The sequence below is a fragment of the Beta vulgaris genome, chromosome 7 (genome assembly GCF_026745355.1).
Source record: "Beta vulgaris subsp. vulgaris cultivar EL10 chromosome 7, EL10.2, whole genome shotgun sequence".
Taxonomy (NCBI): Eukaryota; Viridiplantae; Streptophyta; class Magnoliopsida; order Caryophyllales; family Amaranthaceae; genus Beta; species Beta vulgaris.
This window is the reverse complement of record NC_079208.1, coordinates 29,291,067-29,312,357: the sequence shown is the minus strand read 5'-3', so window position 1 is coordinate 29,312,357 and position 21,291 is coordinate 29,291,067. Positions and strand designations below refer to the sequence as shown.

At 37.7% G+C, this 21,291-nt stretch overlaps 3 protein-coding genes across 10 annotated transcripts; all 3 read right to left on the bottom strand.

Annotated features, from left to right (window-relative positions):
- Positions 1 to 3,530: 3,530 nt before the first annotated feature.
- LOC104899024 (uncharacterized) lies at positions 3,531 to 4,908 on the bottom strand. The gene is made up of 2 exons (XM_010686163.1): positions 3,920 to 4,908; positions 3,531 to 3,816 (listed from the first exon to the last, which is right to left on the bottom strand). Exons 1-2 carry the CDS (start codon positions 4,906 to 4,908, stop codon positions 3,531 to 3,533), a joined length of 1,275 nt encoding a protein of 424 aa, XP_010684465.1.
- A 3,580-nt stretch (positions 4,909 to 8,488) lies between these two features.
- On the bottom strand, positions 8,489 to 10,508 carry LOC104899025 (uncharacterized). Its single transcript, XM_010686165.1, has 3 exons — positions 10,384 to 10,508; positions 9,420 to 10,252; positions 8,489 to 9,315 (listed from the first exon to the last, which is right to left on the bottom strand). Exons 1-3 carry the CDS (start codon positions 10,506 to 10,508, stop codon positions 8,489 to 8,491), a joined length of 1,785 nt encoding a protein of 594 aa, XP_010684467.1.
- A 1,838-nt stretch (positions 10,509 to 12,346) lies between these two features.
- LOC104898956 (serine/arginine-rich-splicing factor SR34) lies at positions 12,347 to 20,439 on the bottom strand. 8 transcript variants are annotated; one of them, XM_010686098.4, is made up of 14 exons: positions 20,244 to 20,436; positions 19,845 to 19,936; positions 19,215 to 19,280; positions 18,981 to 19,055; positions 18,775 to 18,877; positions 18,632 to 18,678; positions 18,445 to 18,502; positions 15,537 to 15,586; positions 15,395 to 15,451; positions 14,568 to 14,689; positions 14,378 to 14,470; positions 13,075 to 13,108; positions 12,752 to 12,870; positions 12,347 to 12,664 (listed from the first exon to the last, which is right to left on the bottom strand). In XM_010686098.4, exons 2-14 carry the CDS (start codon positions 19,929 to 19,931, stop codon positions 12,661 to 12,663), a joined length of 915 nt encoding a protein of 304 aa, XP_010684400.1. In that variant the 5' UTR covers positions 19,932 to 19,936; positions 20,244 to 20,436; the 3' UTR covers positions 12,347 to 12,660. The 8 variants fall into 8 exon arrangements, 4 of the variants coding, with proteins under 4 accessions (XP_010684400.1, XP_010684398.1, XP_019106382.1 ...); XM_010686096.4 differs by having other exon boundaries at positions 14,378 to 14,473; positions 20,244 to 20,435; XM_019250837.3 differs by lacking the exon at positions 20,244 to 20,436 and adding an exon at positions 20,079 to 20,221 and having other exon boundaries at positions 14,378 to 14,473.
- Between the last annotated feature and the right edge of the window lie 852 nt (positions 20,440 to 21,291).

Below are 21,291 nucleotides of genomic sequence, written 5' to 3'. Positions count from 1 at the left end.
TACAGAAAGAGGCAGAGGAGGGTAGGATTGGAGGTTTAAGGAACATATGTAGGGCACATAATGTACCTGATAAGTGTATATATTTTCATATTTTTGTTCCCTAAAATTAGTCTTATAGTTATCTTCTATGCGTTATTTTATAATTTTTATTGACTTTTACTATTAGTGGGTTATATATGTCTATATTATATTATAGTGATTAATTATCTTAAATAGTGTGTTTATTTAATTATAGGCTCACATTGGTGAAGAAGGCAACAAAGAACAAATGAAAGAAGCAAAGTAAAGCAAGCACATTACAAAGAAAGTACTACACGTGGGAGCAAATAAAAGGAAAACAAAAAGAATAAAAAAAAGAAAGAGTAAACTAACTCCATCTTCATTGTTTCACGAGAAAACCAAAGAAAGAGTTCTTTGTTTTCTAAGTCTACATAATTCACATCAAGAATCTCCAAGATATGAAACAAATGAAATTAGGGAATTATCAAGCAGTCACGTCTTTTTCTCTACAAGTAATTTCCAAAAATTTGATAATTGAGGATTTCTCAATTGGGTATATGAATCCCTAACCTCTACCACAAGAAGGGACAAACAAAAGCATACCAAAAAAAGTGAGGGTCGTGAGATTGAGTACAGGCATGAGGTTGATTCGAGGTTTGCTAATTAAGAGGTATTAGAGGCAAGCAATCTGTAGTGGTGGCCGAACTGTGCAGCGGCTACTTGGTTTAGTCCTAATCTTCATAAGTTCTCCCTTCTCTACTCCTTAATTATCCAGTTTTGTATTGAACTTGTGTTTATACTTGGTTTAATCAACTAATTTGTTAGTTTTGAATTTCCTGATTGTAATTTCATCAATTATATGCGGCATATGATTTAATTTCAATATTAAGTTTTGTATTTATTCACTTCATGCGTTAAATTGTGTTTGAATTACAAAAGTTTAATCTCAATACTTGTAGTAGTGCACGATTACTTGTATGGAGTAATTAGACTATGCTAAATTTCTATTAGGCGCGGCGTCTAATAGTAATTTAGAGATAATGACTTAATAATACTAGTGTGAGCGGCTCATAATTAGTCTTATTAAGTATATGAATTGAACTAATAAAAAAAGTTTATTAGGGTCGTTTATATTTTTGCAAGATTCTCGGTTTCTAGTGAGAAAAATATTGAATAGACTGCGACGGTAATTCGACAACCTAAGTACTAAATTGAATATTGAAGGTGACTATATAAAGGAAGTAAGATACTAATTTTAATTTAATTAATCGATCATAGAACTGATATTATGTTGGTTGCTTGTTTGTCACTTGTGAATAGTAGAATAATATTTATTTTTATCTCTAAACTCATTTATAGTAGTCACATAGGTATGGTTTCAAACTTCCCCCCATTCTATGTTCATAAGAGTAAATAATGTTTGTACTAGTATTTATATTATTTTTTTTGGAAATTAAGATGTAATATAAAGCTTAATACCACAAACAACTTAAGGAATGCAAAGCAAACCCGCAACATCTGGACATGCCTAGATTCTTACAAGCTTTCAATCCATCTTCTATCCCTTTCCACTACTTTAGTACTAAGTATCTGTAAACATCTATTCTTTACATTATACTTAATTTCCTGTACAGTATGATCAATCATACTCACTGTATTCTCCCAGTAAGCCTTGTTCCTATTCCTTCATATGGCATAGACCACAGCATGAGTAGTTGCTAGAGCAACATGTCTCTGCACCTTACTCCCTTTGTATCTAGCTCTAATCCACCTGCACATATGTGGCATTCCTCTGCCTCTCCACTGAATCTGTAGCCTGCCCATCAATCTTTCCATACATTACCAGCTGAAATGGCAAGTGAACATTAGATGCTCAATTGTTTCAGGATTAGCCCCACACACTACACATAAATCATCTTGTACAATGTTCATAGCTTTGAGTCTAGCGTTCGTTTTCAATCTATTCTGGATAGCCATCCACTGGATCATCCTATGTTTAGGTTGTGAAAACGTATTCCATATACTTCTACTCCGTTGAGCTTGTTCTCCTTGTCTTCTCAGGGCCTGATAGTGGACTTTAATGCTATATTGAGCATTCCTCAACCATCCATCACCAGTGTACCTTCTGTTGAGCTCATTTTTTGTATTACAAATCACTTTCCATGCCCAGCTGGAGTTTGCTGGAGCTTCATATTGGCTCCATGGAGTGTCTTTAACATACACCTCGCTCACCCATTTGACCCATAGGTTATCTTTTTTCTGAGAGATTGCCCAAGCCAGCTTCCTAATGGTTATCACATTCCAAAGATAAGTTTCTCTAAGCCCCAATCCTCCTGTGGATTTTGTTTTACACATATGCTCCCAGCTAACTGCTCCTGGTCTAGCATCATTATGGCTGCCACTCCATAAGAAATTACGACAAATTGCATTCACTTCTTTTAGAACACCTTTAGGCAAAAGAAATATTTCCCCCCCGTAGACATGTATGCTTATTAGCACACTATTTACTAGTTGGCATCTTGCTGCAAATGATAGGTGTCTAGTGCTCCACACTCTGATTCTTTTCATCATTTTTTCAATCAGTACTTGACAATCCTTTGCCTTCAGTTTTGCTGTGGAAATTGGAGCACCCAAGTATCTGAAAGGTAGAGAACCCACTTTGAAGCCACTCACATCAGTAACCCTTGTGATGTAACTCTCCTCCATACTTGTACAATATACTTCAGACTTCTCTTTGTTCACTTCAAACCCTGAAGCATGAGAGAACATCTGGAAACCTTGTAGCAGGGTATATATGGACCTAAAGTCCCCATTACAGAACAACACTAGGTCATCAGCAAAGCATAGATGAGACAATTGCATCTCTTCGCATCTAGCATGAAACTTGAAGCCATCTTGTTCCCCAACATAGTGTAATACTCTATCCAGATAATCGATACCCAATGCAAATAATAATGGAGACATTGGGTCCCCCTGCCTTAACCCTCTTTGAACTCCAAAGAAACCCACAGGTGATCCATTCATCATGATTGAGAACTTGGGAGTAGAGATGCAAGTCATAATTTGGCTTACAAACCAACTAGGACATCCAACTCCTTCTAGCAATTGCCTAATGAATTCCAAGTTTATTGTATCATAGGCTATTTTAAGTCCAACTTCATCATGCAACATGCCCTAGTGTTCTTCCTTTTATACATCTTAACTAGGTTTTGGCATAGCATAACATTGTGAATTATGCTTCTGCCAGTTACAAAAGCTCCTTGACTAGGGGAGACTATATCAGGCAAGATTTGATTGAGCTTTTCACAAATCAATTTAGTGATGCATTTATACAATATTGAGCAGCAAGCTATTGGTATATATATATTGACACTACCAGGGCATGACAATTTAGGCGGTAAAGTTATAGTAGTGACATTTATTACCTTAAGTAGCTTCCCAGTTCTGAAGAAGTCAAGAATAGCATCAGTCACCTCCTCTCTAATGATGTCCCATGCATGCTTATAGAACTTACTGTTAAACCCATCAGCTCATGGAGCCTTCCCATCTGGTATACTGAAGATTACCCTCTTGATGTCTGCTCTTGTAACTGGGGCATTGAGGATCCTCAAATGGATTTCAGTCAATTTCTTCCCTCTATTCACCAGGCTATCAAGGAGTTTTTGCTGTTGAGGCTTTTCAGCAAATAGGTTCTGATTAAAACTCAGAAAAGCTTCCTGAACCCCTTCAGGTGTATTAAGCCACTCCCCTGCACTATTGTGTATAGCATGAATCCTGTTATTAACTCTTCTGGCCTTATTTGCTTGGTAAAAAACCCTTTGTGTTCTCATCCCCACATTTAAGCCAATTAAGCTTTGCTTTCTGTTGTAGCATTTCCCAAGTATTCTTCCTAGCTTGTGTATAGTTTTCCCTAGCCTACCTTTCTCTCCTTATAGCTTCATCATTGCTAGGCATGTTATGCATTGCATTCTGAGCAATTGCTAGCTTCTCTCTAGCTTTAACCTCCTCCATATCCACAACACAAACCCCTTGCTTCTTAAGCTGTCTAAGAGCCTCTCTCACCTTCTTGAGCTTCTCAATCACCCTGTACATTGGGCATCCCACCACTAACTTGCTCCATTCCCTCCTCATAGCCTCCATAACTACAGGATATTCACACCAAGCATTGCAAAACCTGAACTTTTTCTTCTGTGGAGGCTCAGGATACACACTTAGAAGTATAGGTGTGTGATCAAAGTCCCCTTCTAGTAAAAACACAGCTTCTGCATTCTCAAAAATCTCCTGCCAGTGCTTATTAACAACTGCTCTATCAATTGTAGACATTACCAATGCAGCACCGTCCTGCTTATTTGACCAGGTATAATGCCTCCCACTTGATTTCATATCAACTAACCCACATTCAATCAGGCAATCCAGCATAGGTTTTATTTCAGCCATTCTCACCAAGCTTCCTATTCTATCTTCAATCCTAGATAGAGCATTAGAATCCCCAAGCACTACCCATGGCAGATTACATTTACTTGCAATGTTCCTCAACCCTGTCCATAACTCAGTCCTACTATTACAGTCATTAAAACCATACACAAAAGTGCACCAAAATTCAGCATTACCTTGAGTAGGCTTAACAGCACAATGAATGTACTGACTAGTCATCTCAATAATGTTAATCCTAAAGTCATGAGGCCACCATCCCACCATTATTCTTCCATTCCCATGGCAAGAATTAGTATGAGTGAAGCACCAACCTGGGCATAAGTTCATATAGACCCTCCCCATGTTGTGAGACTTCACTCTTGTCTCAAGAAGGCTGAATAGCTTCACATTATGAGAGGATAGGAATTTCCTCACATCCTGTTGCTTAACCTTGCTATTCAACTCTCTTACATTCCATGTTAATATGTTATCCATTAGGCAATGGGGTTGTCAGACCCAGCCCATCTCTTGTGTCTACCAGTTTTGCATCCTTCCTCCCTCTGTTCTATCTGTAACCACCACAGTTCCTTCAATGATCTCATCCTCCTTCTCATTGTCCTCTGCAGCTTCTAACAAAGCATCAAAAGTATTATGCACCTGAAGCTCATGAATATCATATTGTGGTGCAGGTCTCCTAGTACCTACCATCTGAAACCCCTCCTTATCAACAGGCCCTTGCTTCTTTTTCACCCACACCTTCTTGCATTCACCCTTCCTACAGTCCTCCTCTGTGTGTCCTATTCTAGAACACTTGGTCTCCACTCATAATTAATACTCTGAGAAATCTTCACTCCATATTCATTGCAGAACACAATTTTGTCAGGTAACTCTTGTTTCATTTGAACTTCCACCATTACTCTCGCGAAGTTTAATTTGTCCCTGGTTTTCGTAGTATTATCCATTTTGATTGCCTTCCCCACTAAACTAGCAATCTTAAATAAGGTCCTTTCTCCCCAGTATGTAAAAGCTAATCCAGGCATTCTGATCCAAATAGGAACTGATTCAACATTTGTTTTTCCAATTGGCACATCTGGATCCCACATACGCGTAATAGTGGTTTTTGACCGAAAAATTGCATACCTTCTGTAGTCCCCTTCAAACTTGCCTCAACACTGTTAAATCTCACCAAAAATATCCCTCTCCTTACCATCGCAATCTTATTTATCCCCTGTTTTCCCCAAATTTGTCTAAAGAATCCTTCCATCACATTCAAGGGTGGATTCCCCCCTAGCACATAACATATGACTGCTGACGACCAAATTCAATCTCGTCTTGTATATCATCATTTACAATGGTAACTACAAGAGTTGTATTGGTTACCTGATTACAAACATCCGCCCCTGACATTCTTCTCGCCGTTTCCGGTCTTGCCGTACCATTGTTCATCAATTCAGCCACTCTGAAAGCACCACTTTTGTCCTTTGGCTATTGGAACGTTTCCTCCGATGCCTAGGGGTCATCTTCTCCATTTCTAATTCTAAACTCTCCCTCCTACCTTCTTGTTCATCACATATCGCACTAGGCACCACTATCGGCTGCACCCCTATAACTTCATCCACCGATTTCATCTTCTTCCCTGGCGAAGATGATGGACCTTTATTCTTGCCTTTTCCCTTCTGAGCGCTTTTCTTTGCTCTCCCCCTTGCCATGGCGTCAACGCTTAGATTTCACGCTTAGAGAGAAAACGAGAGAAACGCGCCATGTTGCAAGCTTTGATGCATCTTATTTACTAGTATTTATATTCTTTATGTGCATAATAGTTTATTTTTGCTGTGAGTTAAACATTGAGAGTTAGGAATTTTAATAATCTTCTCGTGGGATCAACCCCTTCTTACCCTTTTACTAGTTGTTAGTACGGTAAACGACACGTATCAGTACCTAATGAGGGAGATTGTGTGATTACTATGATAGTGAGGATGACCTTGAAACACCAGAGGACAGTGAAGATGAAGAGTATAGTGGTGGAAGAAGGAAGGGTAGTGGATGTTGGTTCTTGAAGACACAGATTAGTCAAGGTTTGTCTGGAGAGTAGGGCAAAGGTTCCCTAACAGAGAGACTTTCAAGAGTGCAGTTGCACACTTTGCAATACAGTGTGGGAGAAACTTGTACATTTGTGTAAGTAATTGTAATAGGCAGCAGAGAATTGAGGTGAGGTGTAAAAAAGGTTCCATTTAGGTTGTTTGAAAGCTATGACTCAAGGAGGGAATGTTTTATGGTGAAGTCAATAGATGGTGAGCACAAATGCACTAGGATTATGGAGGCTAATAGGCAGATGAAATCAACTTGGCTTGCTAAGAAGTTTTTAGAGATCTTTAAAGCAAGACCTAATTGGCTAGCCAAAGACATAATGGAAGCTGTGAGGAGGTCCTATAGAGTGGTCATCAAGAGGTCTATGGCTTACAAGGTCAAGTAGAAGGCCCATAGGCTTTTACATGGCTCAATAAAGAACCATTATTTCAAGTTAGGAAGGTACTTGCAAGCTATAAAGGACAGCTGCCCTAACACAGTTATCACCTTGTTGACTACAGGAAGAGGTGCTACACTAGTGTTTCAAAGGTTGTTCATTTGTTTTGAAGGGAGTAGAAAAGGGTGGATGGAGGGGTGTAGGAGATTCGTAAGCATTGATGCCTGTTTTTGGAAGACTTTTTTGGGAGGACAACTCATGGCAGCAGTGGGCATGGATGCAAATGACCAGATGTACCCTATTGCATGGGCTATTGTGGAAGGGGAGAACAACTCCTCTTGGGAGTAGTTCCTGACCCAGGTGAGGGAAGCTCTCAGCCTAGTTGAAGGAGATGGTCTCACCATTTTTTCAGATGAGCATCTGGTATATATTCGTCATCTTAATTTTTTTTTTTTTGGCAAATATGGATTGTATTTAAACCAAAAAAACATGTGCATCAACAGCATTGCACATGAAACAGACAGTCAAAGCATACACCAGGAGATTTATAGCATCAGCTTACTCCTGTCACTCTCCATACATCTCGAAGCCACTGTAAAAACAATGTCCCTAAAGACTACTGTTACATCTTTACATTGACCTGTGAATATTTGGCTATTTCTCTTCCTCCAGATAGCGTATACACATTCAGTAAAAAGCATAACAAACACCTTCCCCTTTTTTTTCCTAGCATGATTACTCATTCTTGAAATCACCTCTTGATGATTCACCCCTACATTTGCAACATTCACTAGTCTGCAAATTTGGCTCCAAATTCCAGTAGCATAAGTACAAGAGAAGAATAAATGTTGTGCTGATTCATCTTCATTCTTGCATAGGCTACATCTAGTATCACAATTAACCCCCCACTTCCTTACTCTATCCACTGTAGGAAGCCTTTGATGCAGCATCATCCACAGGATAAATTTACTTCTCAGAGTGGCTTGATTATTACAAATGAGTCGCTTCCAGCTCACTCTTGCAACAGGGTCATTCAGCTTCCTGTAAGCTTTGTTTATAGAGAATTTTTCTCCAGTGCATACATCACTCCAATCAACTCCAGCATTCAAGATCTCTCTAGACTTTATAATCTTCCTAGACCCAGGACACCTGATTACTAAGGTTGACTGTATAGATAGTCTGCCTTTTAATATAATAAGAGTGAATCCACTTCCCCCACATCTTGTCCCTTTTAAATTCAATTTCCCACAGCAGCTTGAGCATAGCATCCTTATTCCAATTAACCATGTTGATGACATTCCATCCTCCTCCACTTTTTGGAAGCTGAATGGTAGCCCAAGCAACAGGAGCTTTCTTGGACTCTTCAGTTTTACCAGTCCAAAGAAATCTCCTACAGACCTTTTCCACAGCATGAATGATTGTCTTTGAAAGAGGAAAGATATGTGCCCAGTAGTTTTGCATACTACTGAGTATACTCTTTATCAATTGAAGCCTCCCTGCATAGGATAACAAATTAGCCATCCATGTTTGAGCCCTACTAGTTATCTTCTCCACCAAAGGTTTACATTGAGCTGTTGTGAGTTTCTTTGATGTGAGAGGAATCCCTAGGTATCAGAAGGGGAGCTCCCCCAATTTCATTTGAATCCTCTCAGCTAACTCCCTAGCTGTGTCATCATTTACCCCACAGAAATACACATTGCTCTTCTCTTGACTAGCAGATAAACCAGAAGCTTCAGAGAATTTTTGAAAAGCATTAACCATATACTCCAGAGAGCTCTTATCAGCTCTACAAAGCATCAACAAATCATCTGCAAACATTAGATGTGTAATATTCAACCTTTCACACTTAGGATGGAAGTTAAACTCAGGTGTTTTCTTCAATTCATTCAAGCACCTACTCAGGTATTCCATACTTAATGCAAACAGAAAAGGAGACAATGGGTCTCCTTGTCTTAGGCCTTTTCTAGCTTGAAAAGGCTGTGAGGGGATACCATTCACCAACACACTATATGATACAGTTGTAACACATTCCATAATCCACCCTATAAACACATTAGGAAACCCAAATTCCTTCACTAGAGTTTGCAGATAAAACCACTCTACAGAATCATAAGCTTTCCTTATATCCACTTTCATAATACATCTTGGTGACATATGTTTCCTAGTATACCCTCTAATAAGCTCTGTAGCTAATAAAATATTATCAGAAATATGTCTCCCTGGGATAAACCCTGATTGAGCTTCATTCACCACCTCCCCAATCACACCCTTCGTCCTGTTTGTCAAGATTTTTGAAATAATCTTGCACACTACTGTACAACATGCAATAGGTCTGTATTCTTTAACCTTAGTTGCATTTGGGATCTTGGGAAGCAAAGTCACAGCAGTGCAATTCACACGTCTATACATTCTACTATTAGCAAAAAATTCATGAACTCCTGCATATACTTCATTCTTGATGTTACTCCAACTTTTTTTAGATCCACCCCCTGAAGACTTGTAATCACTCTCATTAGTGACTCTTTTGCCTGATTAGAGAGACTTGGTTCCTCCCTCACAACATTTAGATCCACCCCCTGAAGACTTGTGGCTCTTGTTCCCAAAAGCTTCTTATAGAAGTCTAAAATTTCCTCCCTTATAGCACCTGCATCCTTTACCATTCTCCCATCATCTGCTACTATCAAATCAATTCTATTTTGCCCATGTCTGGCCTTAGTAGCAGTAAAAAACAGTTTAGTATTAGCATCTCCCTTTTGTAACCAGTTGATCCTGGATTTCTGATGAAGGATACTTTCTTCAACATGAGACCAGTGATTCAGGTCCTTCAGCAGACCTTTGACATAGAGTTGAGCCTCTGCATTACTGTCATAATCCCCCTGAGTCTGTAATTCAGTTATTTGCTGTCTCAATACTTCCACCTTGTCCTGTGCTATCCCCATTTTCTGCTTCTTCATCACCTTTAAATCTCTCTTGACAGCTTTGAGTTTCAACCAAATTGATTGAAGACTAGATCTGCCCTGTATAGAGGACCAGGCTTTATCAACAGTGAGCAGAAAATCCTCCTGCTCAGCCATTATATTCAAAAATTTAAATGGTCTTCCCCCTTGTACATTGCCAGCCATCAAAGCAAATTTTAGGGGAGAGTGGTCTGATATACCAGGAGCTAAATATTCAACAACTACTTTAGTATACATACTCAACCATGCTTGATTGACAAAAGCTTTGTCAATCCTACTCACTACTCTATCACTTCCCACACTACTATTTGACCAAGAGTAAAATGCTCCAGTACTCCTAGACTCAATCAGGCTAGATTGCAGTAGGAAATTCTGAAAGTCTTTAGTTTCTGCATCAGTGATCAAGGTGCCATTAAGCCTATCATTTGCATTACAAACAGCATTAAAATCCCCTATTATTACCATAGGGTCCTGATGCTGAATACAGTGAGATAGACCACTCCATAAAGCTCTCCTATCAGCAATGGTGTGTAACCCATAAACAGCTACCAAGTTAATCTGATCAGTGTATTACGACTTTCTTTGAGGAACTTTCCAGCCTGCTGAGAATTTATGGAAACTCGAATATTGAATTCTTTTTTAATTGCTTGTCTTAGTCCTTCCATGATCGCCATATCTTCTACATGTATAGGGGAATAGGGGATGGCGCAAAAACCTTTCTTCCTCCTTACGTAATCGTTCCTTTATATAACCAGTATATCGCCGTAACTGTAATATCTTGTCCCTTATGATCTTTTATTTTCTTCCATGTCCCATTTACTATAACCTCTACTAGATCTTGATGTACCTCGCTTCTTGTTTGCCACTTATTATTTTCGCGTGTATGGCAACCATTTTGGTGGGTACCCCTACTCTCATTACTTCTCTCCTTACACTTCCTAGATTCGCTCCACTGTTTGAAGTTGTCATTCACTTGATGCATAATGGACTCAGAATTACATCTTCTTCTACCAAAGTCATTCCTATACTTCCATATCTCCCATAATATAATATGAACTATATACATCCTACGATGTCATCCCTAAATTTGTATATATGGTAAATGTTGTTTAAAATCTATTCTTTTAGGGGGATATGTCGTTTCCCTTCCACTCTCAGTCCTCAATTTGAGGATGCCCATACTCTTTTCGTTATTTTGCAGTCTCTAAACAAATGTTCTTTTGTTTCTACTTTCAAATGGCACATTTTGCATAGTTGTTGCTCCGTTATGGCTCTTTTACTTAGCTCGTATATAATTGGAATTATTCCCTTGATAGTTTCCATACAAAAAAAAATTCATTTTGGTGCTATATCAAGTGTCCATGGTATTGTCCATACTGTTTCTTTTTTCTCCTTGTTTTCATTGATTAAACTCCAGTAACCGGATTTCGTTGTATACTCACCATTCTGTGTGAGAGTCCATAGAAACTCGTCTTGTTCCTTCCTTTAGAGAGGTATTTTGATAGTATTGAAACAACCGACTCCCTAGTAAACAATGTGAATATTTTTTCTCTATTCCATTCTTTCCCTATATTAATAAGTGTCAAAGGTTGGTTTCGTTCTTAATATAGTGAAGCCCTTCCAGTTCTGTGCCCAGTATGTATCTCCTATATTTATGCTATCACCATTCTCAATCAGGTATCCCACTTTGGCCCTCAGTATCTTCGAGGCCTCCTGTATTGATCTCATGGCATATGAAGCTTTTTTTGGTTTTGTTGCTTTTTTTCCCGACATTATTGCGGATTGAGAATATTTTGTGCTAATCACCTTACTAAGTTTTCAGGATTCTATACATCCTCCAGTTTAAACAAAAGAGTTGTATTGAAAGATCCCCCTTCATACTTATGTTTGATAAGTTCTATGTATTTTAACCAATATGTAGGTTTACGCATTGTCACTCCCGCCAACAGAAACTTTAGTACAAGTAAGGTTATTCGATTTATTATTTTCTTTGGGAGCATATAAATAGCCATTATGTATTTATGTGTGATGTAGTGGTCACAAGAATTGTGTTTATCAGTAGGATCCTAGCTGGTGGTGATAGGTGTAAGTATTTTCAGGAGACTAGTTTTCTCTGTTGATATGTTGAAGCTCCCACTTGATCTGGCATCTACTCCCATCGGACACCCTAAATAATTTCCTATATTTTTTTTTCATTCAACAAGTTATAATGGATTTCAATCATTTCATTCAAACAAATTCAGCAAAAATAAGGTAAATAAAACACACCTTCAATTTTAACATTACTAGCTTAAATTACAATAAAAATAAATTAATTCCAGAGAGTGCTAGTAGTCTTTTCAAAACAAAAGAAACAAAAGTAAATAATATTTTATCAATTATTAATTCCTTAAAATAAAAACCAGAAACAAGCTTGAACCAAAAAAAATCCATCACAAACTACAACCAAACAAGTTCTACCACAAGCTAGAATCAACTTTTTGCATCACAAGTCACAAGGAAATAATTATCATGGTCACCAAATAGAACGAATTTTTTGAGATAATTTTGCAGCAATCTTAGTAGCATAAAACATTCAAAATTTACCAAAGACATTCATCGCAATGTGATAGTAATACTAATATGTTTGCCACAAGCAGAATTTAAATACTAAGCATAAAAATGTTTTGATTCAAAAACAAAACTACCCTACGTACATAATCATACTTGAGAAAAACCACCCTTCCAATATCTCTATTTGCAGCTGACCTCCACCAGTTACGCCAACTGGAAACTTGCAACCAATAAGGATTTGCAACGGGCTTAGGCAAATGAGCCAACACGGATTTACCTGTAATTACAATCATCCGAGTAAGATCTCACAGTGATCAGTTGCTAGAGAGGCATAGTATAGAAGCATAGCCTAGAATATATTTACTTGGATGGACTCTTGCTCTTGCTCCTGCTCCTACTCGGGCTCTTACTCAGGCTCCTGCTCCGGTTGCGACGGGGGCTTGGGGTAGCCTTCTTGGGGCTTTTGCTCAGATTTTTCATTGGCTGCAGATAGACAAGAGTATCATAAAACAAGCCTGACTGGCATCAAACTCATCCTAAACCATGCAACATAACTTCTGCACAAAAAACCTATCAATCTTATCTCAAGTAGAGTCCCAACAGCTCAAGGGAAAATGGTCGTCATAATGGGAGGTTAAATTCAACCACGATTTGAGCTCTGCTATAACAGCTATAGAAAGTACTTACAGCAGGCACAGGTGATCTGGATCTTGATCGTGATCTGCAAAAGTTCCAGAAACAACGCATTTTAATATCCACATGTCCTCAACAATCTTTCAGACCTTGAACCAAAAGCCTTGATTCCTCTTGCACGACAGTGTTACCACATTCATACTCAAGGAGGAACAAAAAGAAATAAACATCTTTAGCAGCAGGGATAATATATATTAAAAGCTTAACATCTTTCGAACCCGGCAAACAAGCTTCTACATGGAAATGTAAACCTTTTAGAACAGCACCATACTAAATATAATGCATCAATAGACATGAAGCCCTTCCAAATTGTACGACCAAATCCAGAGTATCCACATAGCTCCAATATCCCGTAAGCAATTAGTTCCCAGTATGCCAGCTTTAATAAAGCAATCCATGATCTTCTGTGTCCCATATCTAGCACCCATGGACATGTGATGCTGAATGTATTAGAACAGACCATGAAGGTACACAAAGCTGCCATTCAAAAAAACAGCCGCATACCTCCACAACCAAAAGAGTTGAGGCATTTGAAATACAACCCATCCAGATCCTAATTTGCAATCCCCATATTGCCGCACAAATCCAGATCCTAATTGCAATCCCCAAATTGCTGCACATATGCAAATCTAAAAAGAAAACAACATGCAATCTTAACACTTGAATATAAACGGCAAAAAGACACCAGTCCAACCCATTCCCAATTCATACGACCAGCAAGGATAAGGATGTGCTAGTATCAAAACAAAATCAAAAAACCACCAAAATCATCTTTCCAAACCCTCCCCAACACAGAAAATAAAGGTCACCATCGACTATATATACACTAATGATTGGCATGGTTCATCCTATCCAAAAAGTATTAGTAAAGAAAATAATTATGTGGGTGGGGGGGGGGGGGGGGGGGAGGGGTGTCTTCTGCTCTTAGCAACACCTAATAATTCTCCCCATTTTTTTTGTCCATCTTTTTAAATATTCTGGGATAGAGTTAGAGAGATGGCCCAAATCCTACTCCCTCTTCCCACCTCTCTCACCTGAAAGAAAGGAGGGTGGAGCAGGAAAGAACAATAGAACATTAAATAATTGACAAGAAACTATCAGAAATAATGGACAGGAAAGACACAGAAGTTTAAGGCGTCTAGGCAGAATTATAATCCATCTATACCTTAACGCTTAAACCATTAAATTTAATCATCTAGAAATATAAAAACTGAGATACTAAAATGAAAATAAGAATAGCATTTCACTAGAACACCTTCATAAGATAGCATACTAAATGGAAATGATATTGCCATACCTTGATAAAGAACGAGACCTTGATCGAGAACGGGATGAAGCAGATCGGGAACGAGATTTAACAGGTGATCTGCGTGAGGCCTTCTTTGGAGACCTGCTGCATAACATGCAGAAAAGACCTATCAAACCCAGACATTAAAGTATAATTAAGTTACTGAAATTCAAATCTGCTAAGACGAAAACTATTAAACCTTGGGCTTCTGCTCCTACTATAACTACGACCACGGCTTCGGCTGCGGCTCCTGCTTCGACTGCGGCTTCTGCTCCTGCCCTTTGAAAATGGGGGACTCCGGCTTCCTTTATATTCCTTCACCTGAAAATGAATGAAAGGGGGGGAAGAATGCAAAGGTAAATGCAAGAAAGGAGGGTGGAGCAGGAAAGAACAATATTCTGGGATAGAGTTAGAGAGATGGCCCAAATCCTACTCCCTCTTCCCACCTCTCTCACCTGAAAGAAAGGAGGGTGGAGCAGGAAAGAACAATAGAACATTAAATAATTGACAAGAAACTATCAGAAATAATGGACAGGAAAGACACAGAAGTTTAAGGGGCATACAAAACATGAACTACGCCATCTTCATTTTAACTTTAAAAAGATAATATTAAGAAGAAAAATAACTTGTATCCGATAATAATCAATTTAATCAGAACAACCAGTTTCAATCAAGAAAAATCAGTTTTGATCAGAATAAATTAGTAAACTACATAAGACAAAACAATAGAATGTTGGCAAAAAAAACCCAATTTTAATCAGTATAACCAGTTTCAATCAGTAAAAACATTTTCACTGCAGTAAGATTCAGGTAAGCAGGGCCCTAGTACTTAACTTCAACTGCTGAAGAAGTGGGAAATGAGAATAGCTTATTAGTCAGTTTCAATCAGTAAAAACAATTTCAGCACAGTAAGATTCGGGTAAGCAGGGACCCTAGTACTAAGCTTCAACTGCTGAAGCAGTGAGAATCGGGAATAGCTTAGGATATAATTCATAGAAAAAAAAATGAAAGAATATTGGGCCATACGCGAACATATGACCGAGAGAATGCATTGCGAAATTCTGAGTCATCAAGCTTCCTGATCTGCAGAAGGAAAGTAGCTACAAATTTTTAGCAACCCTAATATTGCTGCAAAGACGAGGAAAAGAGGAAAAAAAAAAAAACATACAGCATTCTTCATGTCCTCATAATTGGTGTAATCTACAATCCCAGTGGTCCCTGCACCATAAAACTATCAACAAAATTCATTGGCAAAAATGCAGGATTATCCTACTTCCTCTGTTCTTTTTATATTGCAACACTATCTTTTTACGGTCAAACTTTGACAATATACTTAATCAAATTAATCATCAAGTGACATATTGTTAGATTCGTCTCAATGTATATTTTTCAAATATCAAACTTTTATATATTTCACTTACAAATAATTAACGACACTAATGGTCGAAGTTTGCATTGGAGTCTATGAAAAAGATATGTTGCAATTGAAGAGAACGAATATTTTGACACATCTTCTTCTCCAAACACAAACGACAATTCAGGTATGTGCAGAGGACCGTACAAGCAGCAACAATCACATAGGAGTCTACAAAAATACAGCTTACACAGCTAACGAGTATTCAATTAGTCAGAAGCTCTATGAAGTTGATGGACAGCAAGTTTCTCCACAACAAACCTCCCCTCTTCTCAATCACGGATCCTGGGCTTCTATCCTCAGTTCAAACAGGCATTAGAAGCAGAAGGGCGCAAATGGTCCCCAGAGTCTAGACATAAAGACACGCACATCATATATGCGAGGTGCGCTTTTATTTCTTATCTAATTCTTTTTCCGTACTTGTGGTAAGGAAGTTTCAACAAAAGAGAGAAGATTATTATTAAATTAACATAGAAGGGTTCAAGAAAAGAAAAGAAAAAAAATCAAAGAAAGGTCACATGACTACTCTCTGGTCAGAGCCTTCAGTGGGAAACCTTCACAGCTTATTTATAGAAAAAATGAAACTGAATAAAAGGAATCAAAGCTGCTGGTAGTACGTTGAAAAGGAAGAAGGAGGAAAAAAGAGCCAACAGTCACATCGAGGAGAAGAGCAAAATGGAATAGAGGAGAACGGAAGACAAGATCGAAGTGAGAGAGAGCAATAACGACAGCCAGATGACACGCCTACCTTTTCTATTGTCACCACAAATCAAATTTCAGGTTTTCACAAATTTGGACGTCGAAATAAGGGTTTCATAGAATTCTATAAAATTAAATTACTAACGAGTGGTCTTAAATCACAAGTGAATAAACACAATGGCGTGTTTTGGAGAATTCGATCCAACAGCTAAATTGGCATTGACTTAGCAACAAACTAAAAATAATAGACACAAGCCTTTTTCCCATAGTACACTGTTCTTTAACTTTCCAAAACAGCATCATGGAAATCAGCTTGACCAACTACTTTTAGCTGAACCTCCTCCAAATTTAAACTATAACTAATTTTGCAAAGTTATATCTAAAGCTCCATTTCATATGAGCTCTTGGTTCATCAACCTTCTTCATTATACCAAACTTAGTTTTAAAAGGCGCGAGGCACACTCAGGCACAAGGATCAGGGAGGCCCAAGGCGCAAGACGAAGGCACATGCATCGCGTAGGCGAGGCGCACTCTTAGGGCCAAAACGTTGAAAATCAATTACATAGAAAATATTTTATATTCAAGACAACATAATAATGAAAAAAATATAAGTTGCTATAGTTAAAAAATATATATATAAGCAACTAATTATAATTAGATTTTGTAAATTTTTTGATTGGCATATATTTGGTCTACTTATAAAATTAAGCTACTTATTGCCAGCTACTATATTTAATAGAAAATACTCCTCTCACAAAAATTGTATGTTCTTATTAAAAGAGTAATAAAAAAATTAGCTCCTCTAAAAGCTGTAAGTTTTTATTCAAAGAAAAACAATCTGACAAGTGACAGTAGGTAAGAACACAAGAGAAACAATCTGACAAGTAACAATAGCTAAGAACAACACAAGCACAACAATTGAAGAAAAGAAAAGGAGAAAATAAAAAAAAAAGGTTGAGAAACGAACAAGTGAATGGTACCAGGAAAGGGATAGGAAAAGGTAAAAAATAAAGAGAAAAAAGAAAAAGGAGAAATAAAAAATAAAAAAAAAAAATCGCGTGACTCTAATGTGGTAGAGGTCGAAGAGAGAAGGAGAAGACAGGTTCGAAGACACAGAATGAAAGGAGAACAGATCAAAGAGAGAGAAACGACTAACCTGGAAGCTTCACGGGGGGCCGGCAACTGACCATAAATACTCACCGACACATCTGGTGCCGAAAACCACCCGCCAGCCACCTTTGCCATACCCCATTATCAACAATTTCCCATATGCTTCACAATTCGCAAATTAGGGTTTTCAAAAATTAGGGCTTCCAATTTGGGGATAAAATTAAAGTAATTTCACGCAATTAATTGAGGGATTTTACTCGAATTTACATCTTAAAGACTGGGTAAGAGTTATATTTGATTTTTCTTTGCGTTCTTGTCAAGTTTTAAACTCAAAATTCCTCTTCTTCTCGCTTCTTAACCAAAGGCGACCTAGGTCGTGCACTTTGCACCTTAGCAAAGGCGGCCTTAGGCGTGCGCCTTGGTGCGCCTATTGTCTCGCGCTTCGTGTGGGTTGATGGATGCGTTTGGGCCATGTCTCCACTTACCGTGGCACCTAGGTGCGCCTCGGGCGCCTTTTTAAAACTAAGACACCAAACTCTTCCGAAATTGCTGCACTCATTATATTTAATGATGATAAACTGTGTAGCCAAATTTAATTTTGCACTAGCAAAATATATGGCTAATTCATTTGTAAGGGTTATCAAAGCACCACTCTTACCCGAGTGCCTGATACAATAAAAGGCAAGACAAGGTTGGACATTTTAAAAAGATCATCTGATGAAGTACCATTAAATAGATATGAGTATATGACAATATGACTACACCGAAAAACGTTTAAGCTTTCCATTGGCCAACAGTGCATAATTCCAACTTCCAAATGAAACTATCATACGTAAATCTGAACATATCTTACCACCACCATCACGAAAAACTTGAGAAAAGCAAACATCTCCTGCCTTGCGCATGTGATCCTAGATATATTGGCAAGTCAGCATGGAAACTACCATTAGAAAGGAAATAGTAATATTGGAAACATTCTAGTTCGGCAGACGATGAGACTAATATGAAAAGAAAATCCATCAGCTGAAATATTCTTATACCTTTAAATCTTGCCAGGAAGCAGAGGAAGGCAAACCAGATATCAGCACTGCATAGAATGCAATAGTAGTAAGAGAAGGATTTAAGTTATAGAAGCTAGCAACTTCCTATAGTTTCATGGAAGCACGTAGAATCCAGCACTTACCACGATACTCAGTATGTTTGGAAATACCACGGCGTCCTCCACTCTGACTACTATAGCGATCAGTTGATGATGAGTTCCCACGCCCACCATGAGCAAGTTCAACCTTCCAAAAACACCACAGTACATTCCTTATATTCTTATTTATTATAGAAAATAAATGATACATGTTGTATAAAGCTATAAATCATGCAATAAAGTGGACTCACCCGCAGACGATGCCCATCAAAGTCATAGCCATCACGGCCATCTATAGCATCTTGTGCATGACGAGCCTCCTCAAACTGCAGGAGAGAACTGTTAGAAAGCTAACAGAATACACATATAGCAACTACTCATGCAACCAGGCAATGATTTTAAATCCTGGCGTACAAAAAAGAAACATGCTAACGTTTCTCAGTCCTTGTCATTGTTGTTTCTCCAGAATGAGGAGAAAAGCTCACCTCAACAAATGCATAACCAGGGGGTCTTGGTGGAATCTTCAAGTCAATGTGAGCTATAGGTCCATACTGCAATGACAAATCAACGAAGTCACAGGGTATCAGATTAATTAGGATAAAAAAAATTAAGATGTTTTATATCGGTTACGCAAAGGATCATTAAAAAGTTTCGCAAATTTAAATAGTTACTCTTTTCTGCACACATACCTTTTTAATTCTCTTAGCTTATAGCAATTTTTGTGCAACAAATACAGTATTTGATTTTGACCGTCTCTAGAGCTGTATCCTAAAATGAAGGGTACTAGACAGCTACACTGGCCAACATATCATCTAGAACAATAAGTATCCAACATAGCAGCACCAGTCACCCTCACAAACGAATAACAGATTCGGAAGACCACTCAGACACATCAGTGTGTAAAAAACCTCTAACACTAGTATTATAACACATAAAAAACCCCAGAGTTCAATATTGGATAAACGACTACAGAATACAAAACACCAAGCACACATATAAGTATCAAACATCTGATACAACCTCCATGTGCTGTTATTCAAATCCACATATTGCTTAACCAAAGCATTTCCAAAAGAACAACACATTTTATATTTTATGAAAAACCTAATTTATACCTTGTAAAACAAATCTTCAACTTCCCTCTCTCGGATATCTCCCGGAAGATTACCAACATAGAGAGTCCTCCTTGATCGGCTACTCATAATTCCTGAAACATACGCAACCTCAACATTATCTCAATTTCTATAAAAAAAAAAAACAGATAGCTCAAAGTATATCTCGTGATTAACAAAAAGATCTTGAAAAGAACCATGAAAAATCAAAATATATCGCGAAATCAGATCACTTACTTACAAATACTAAATTATAGTTCTAGGGTTTGGGAAAATATCAGTGATTGGTGAGAAAATTACGACGAAAAATTAGACATTTTGGAAGAGAAAAACAAACCCTAGTTTTTGAGAAGTTAAAGATTTAAGGAGGAAGTATAAAATGTAGAGAAAAAAAGTGTTTACCAGTAGAAGATGGCGCGGCGGCAGAAAGAGACGAGGTTTGTAAATTGTGAGTGAAGGATGAGAATTGCAATATGAGCTATATCTTGATTCTATTTCTTGATGGTTGATGCTGTTGTTTACTTTTACCTACTTTTGTTTTTCCATTCTCACTCCTACCATCTCCTTAGCCGAGGTCTGAAGTCATGACTCGATAAATTGAACACACAAATCCAACCCAATATTAACCCCGCATCTATCTATACAAATATATTAAAAGGCGTGCGAAAACAAGATAATGTGCCACGTGGCGCTCTCTTTAGGGAGTTTTAGTTCATGTAATCTAAACAATAAGAAATTGCATAGTATAAAGTTTGAACCAAGACCTCAAGTACATATAATAAAGTGCTAACCACTTGGCTAAGTTGTATTTTAGTGTTATTATCATAAAGCCAAGGGAGGAGGTGTGGTGTCCCCATTTGATATCACGAGAATACCCTTTAATAAATTAAAACAACTTTTATTATAATAGATTTGAAAATGAGAATAAATGCAACTTGCCATATGGAATAAGTCAAAAATGGAATATGCAATCACCATTAATAACTTGACTAGATTGACAAAATCAATTCACAAAATTAATTAGAATCTTCAATTTGACAAAAGTTAGTGATATATGTTGACAACATAATACTTTGTATTTACAAAGTTCAAACAATATGATTTGTTAATATTTACAATCGTTAAAGAACTATACTAAAGCCGCTGACAAAGAATTATTATTAAATCTCGACCAAAATTTTCTAATAGTTAAAAATCGGTCACCTTTAGTTCAAAAAGATAATAAGCTATAAAAAAACCTCAATAGTTTAAATCACTACCAAGATAATTTTAGAGTAAAAAATATATGCCTATTTGTACATAAGATTGTCGACGCACGCATCGCGTGCATATACGGCTAGTGCGAATAAATTCAACAGAACTCCAGGCCCTAACTCAACTTAACCTAAGCTCAACCTAACCAGATTTCAACTATTTCATAATTAACTTAAATACTTTTGAACCTTAAAAG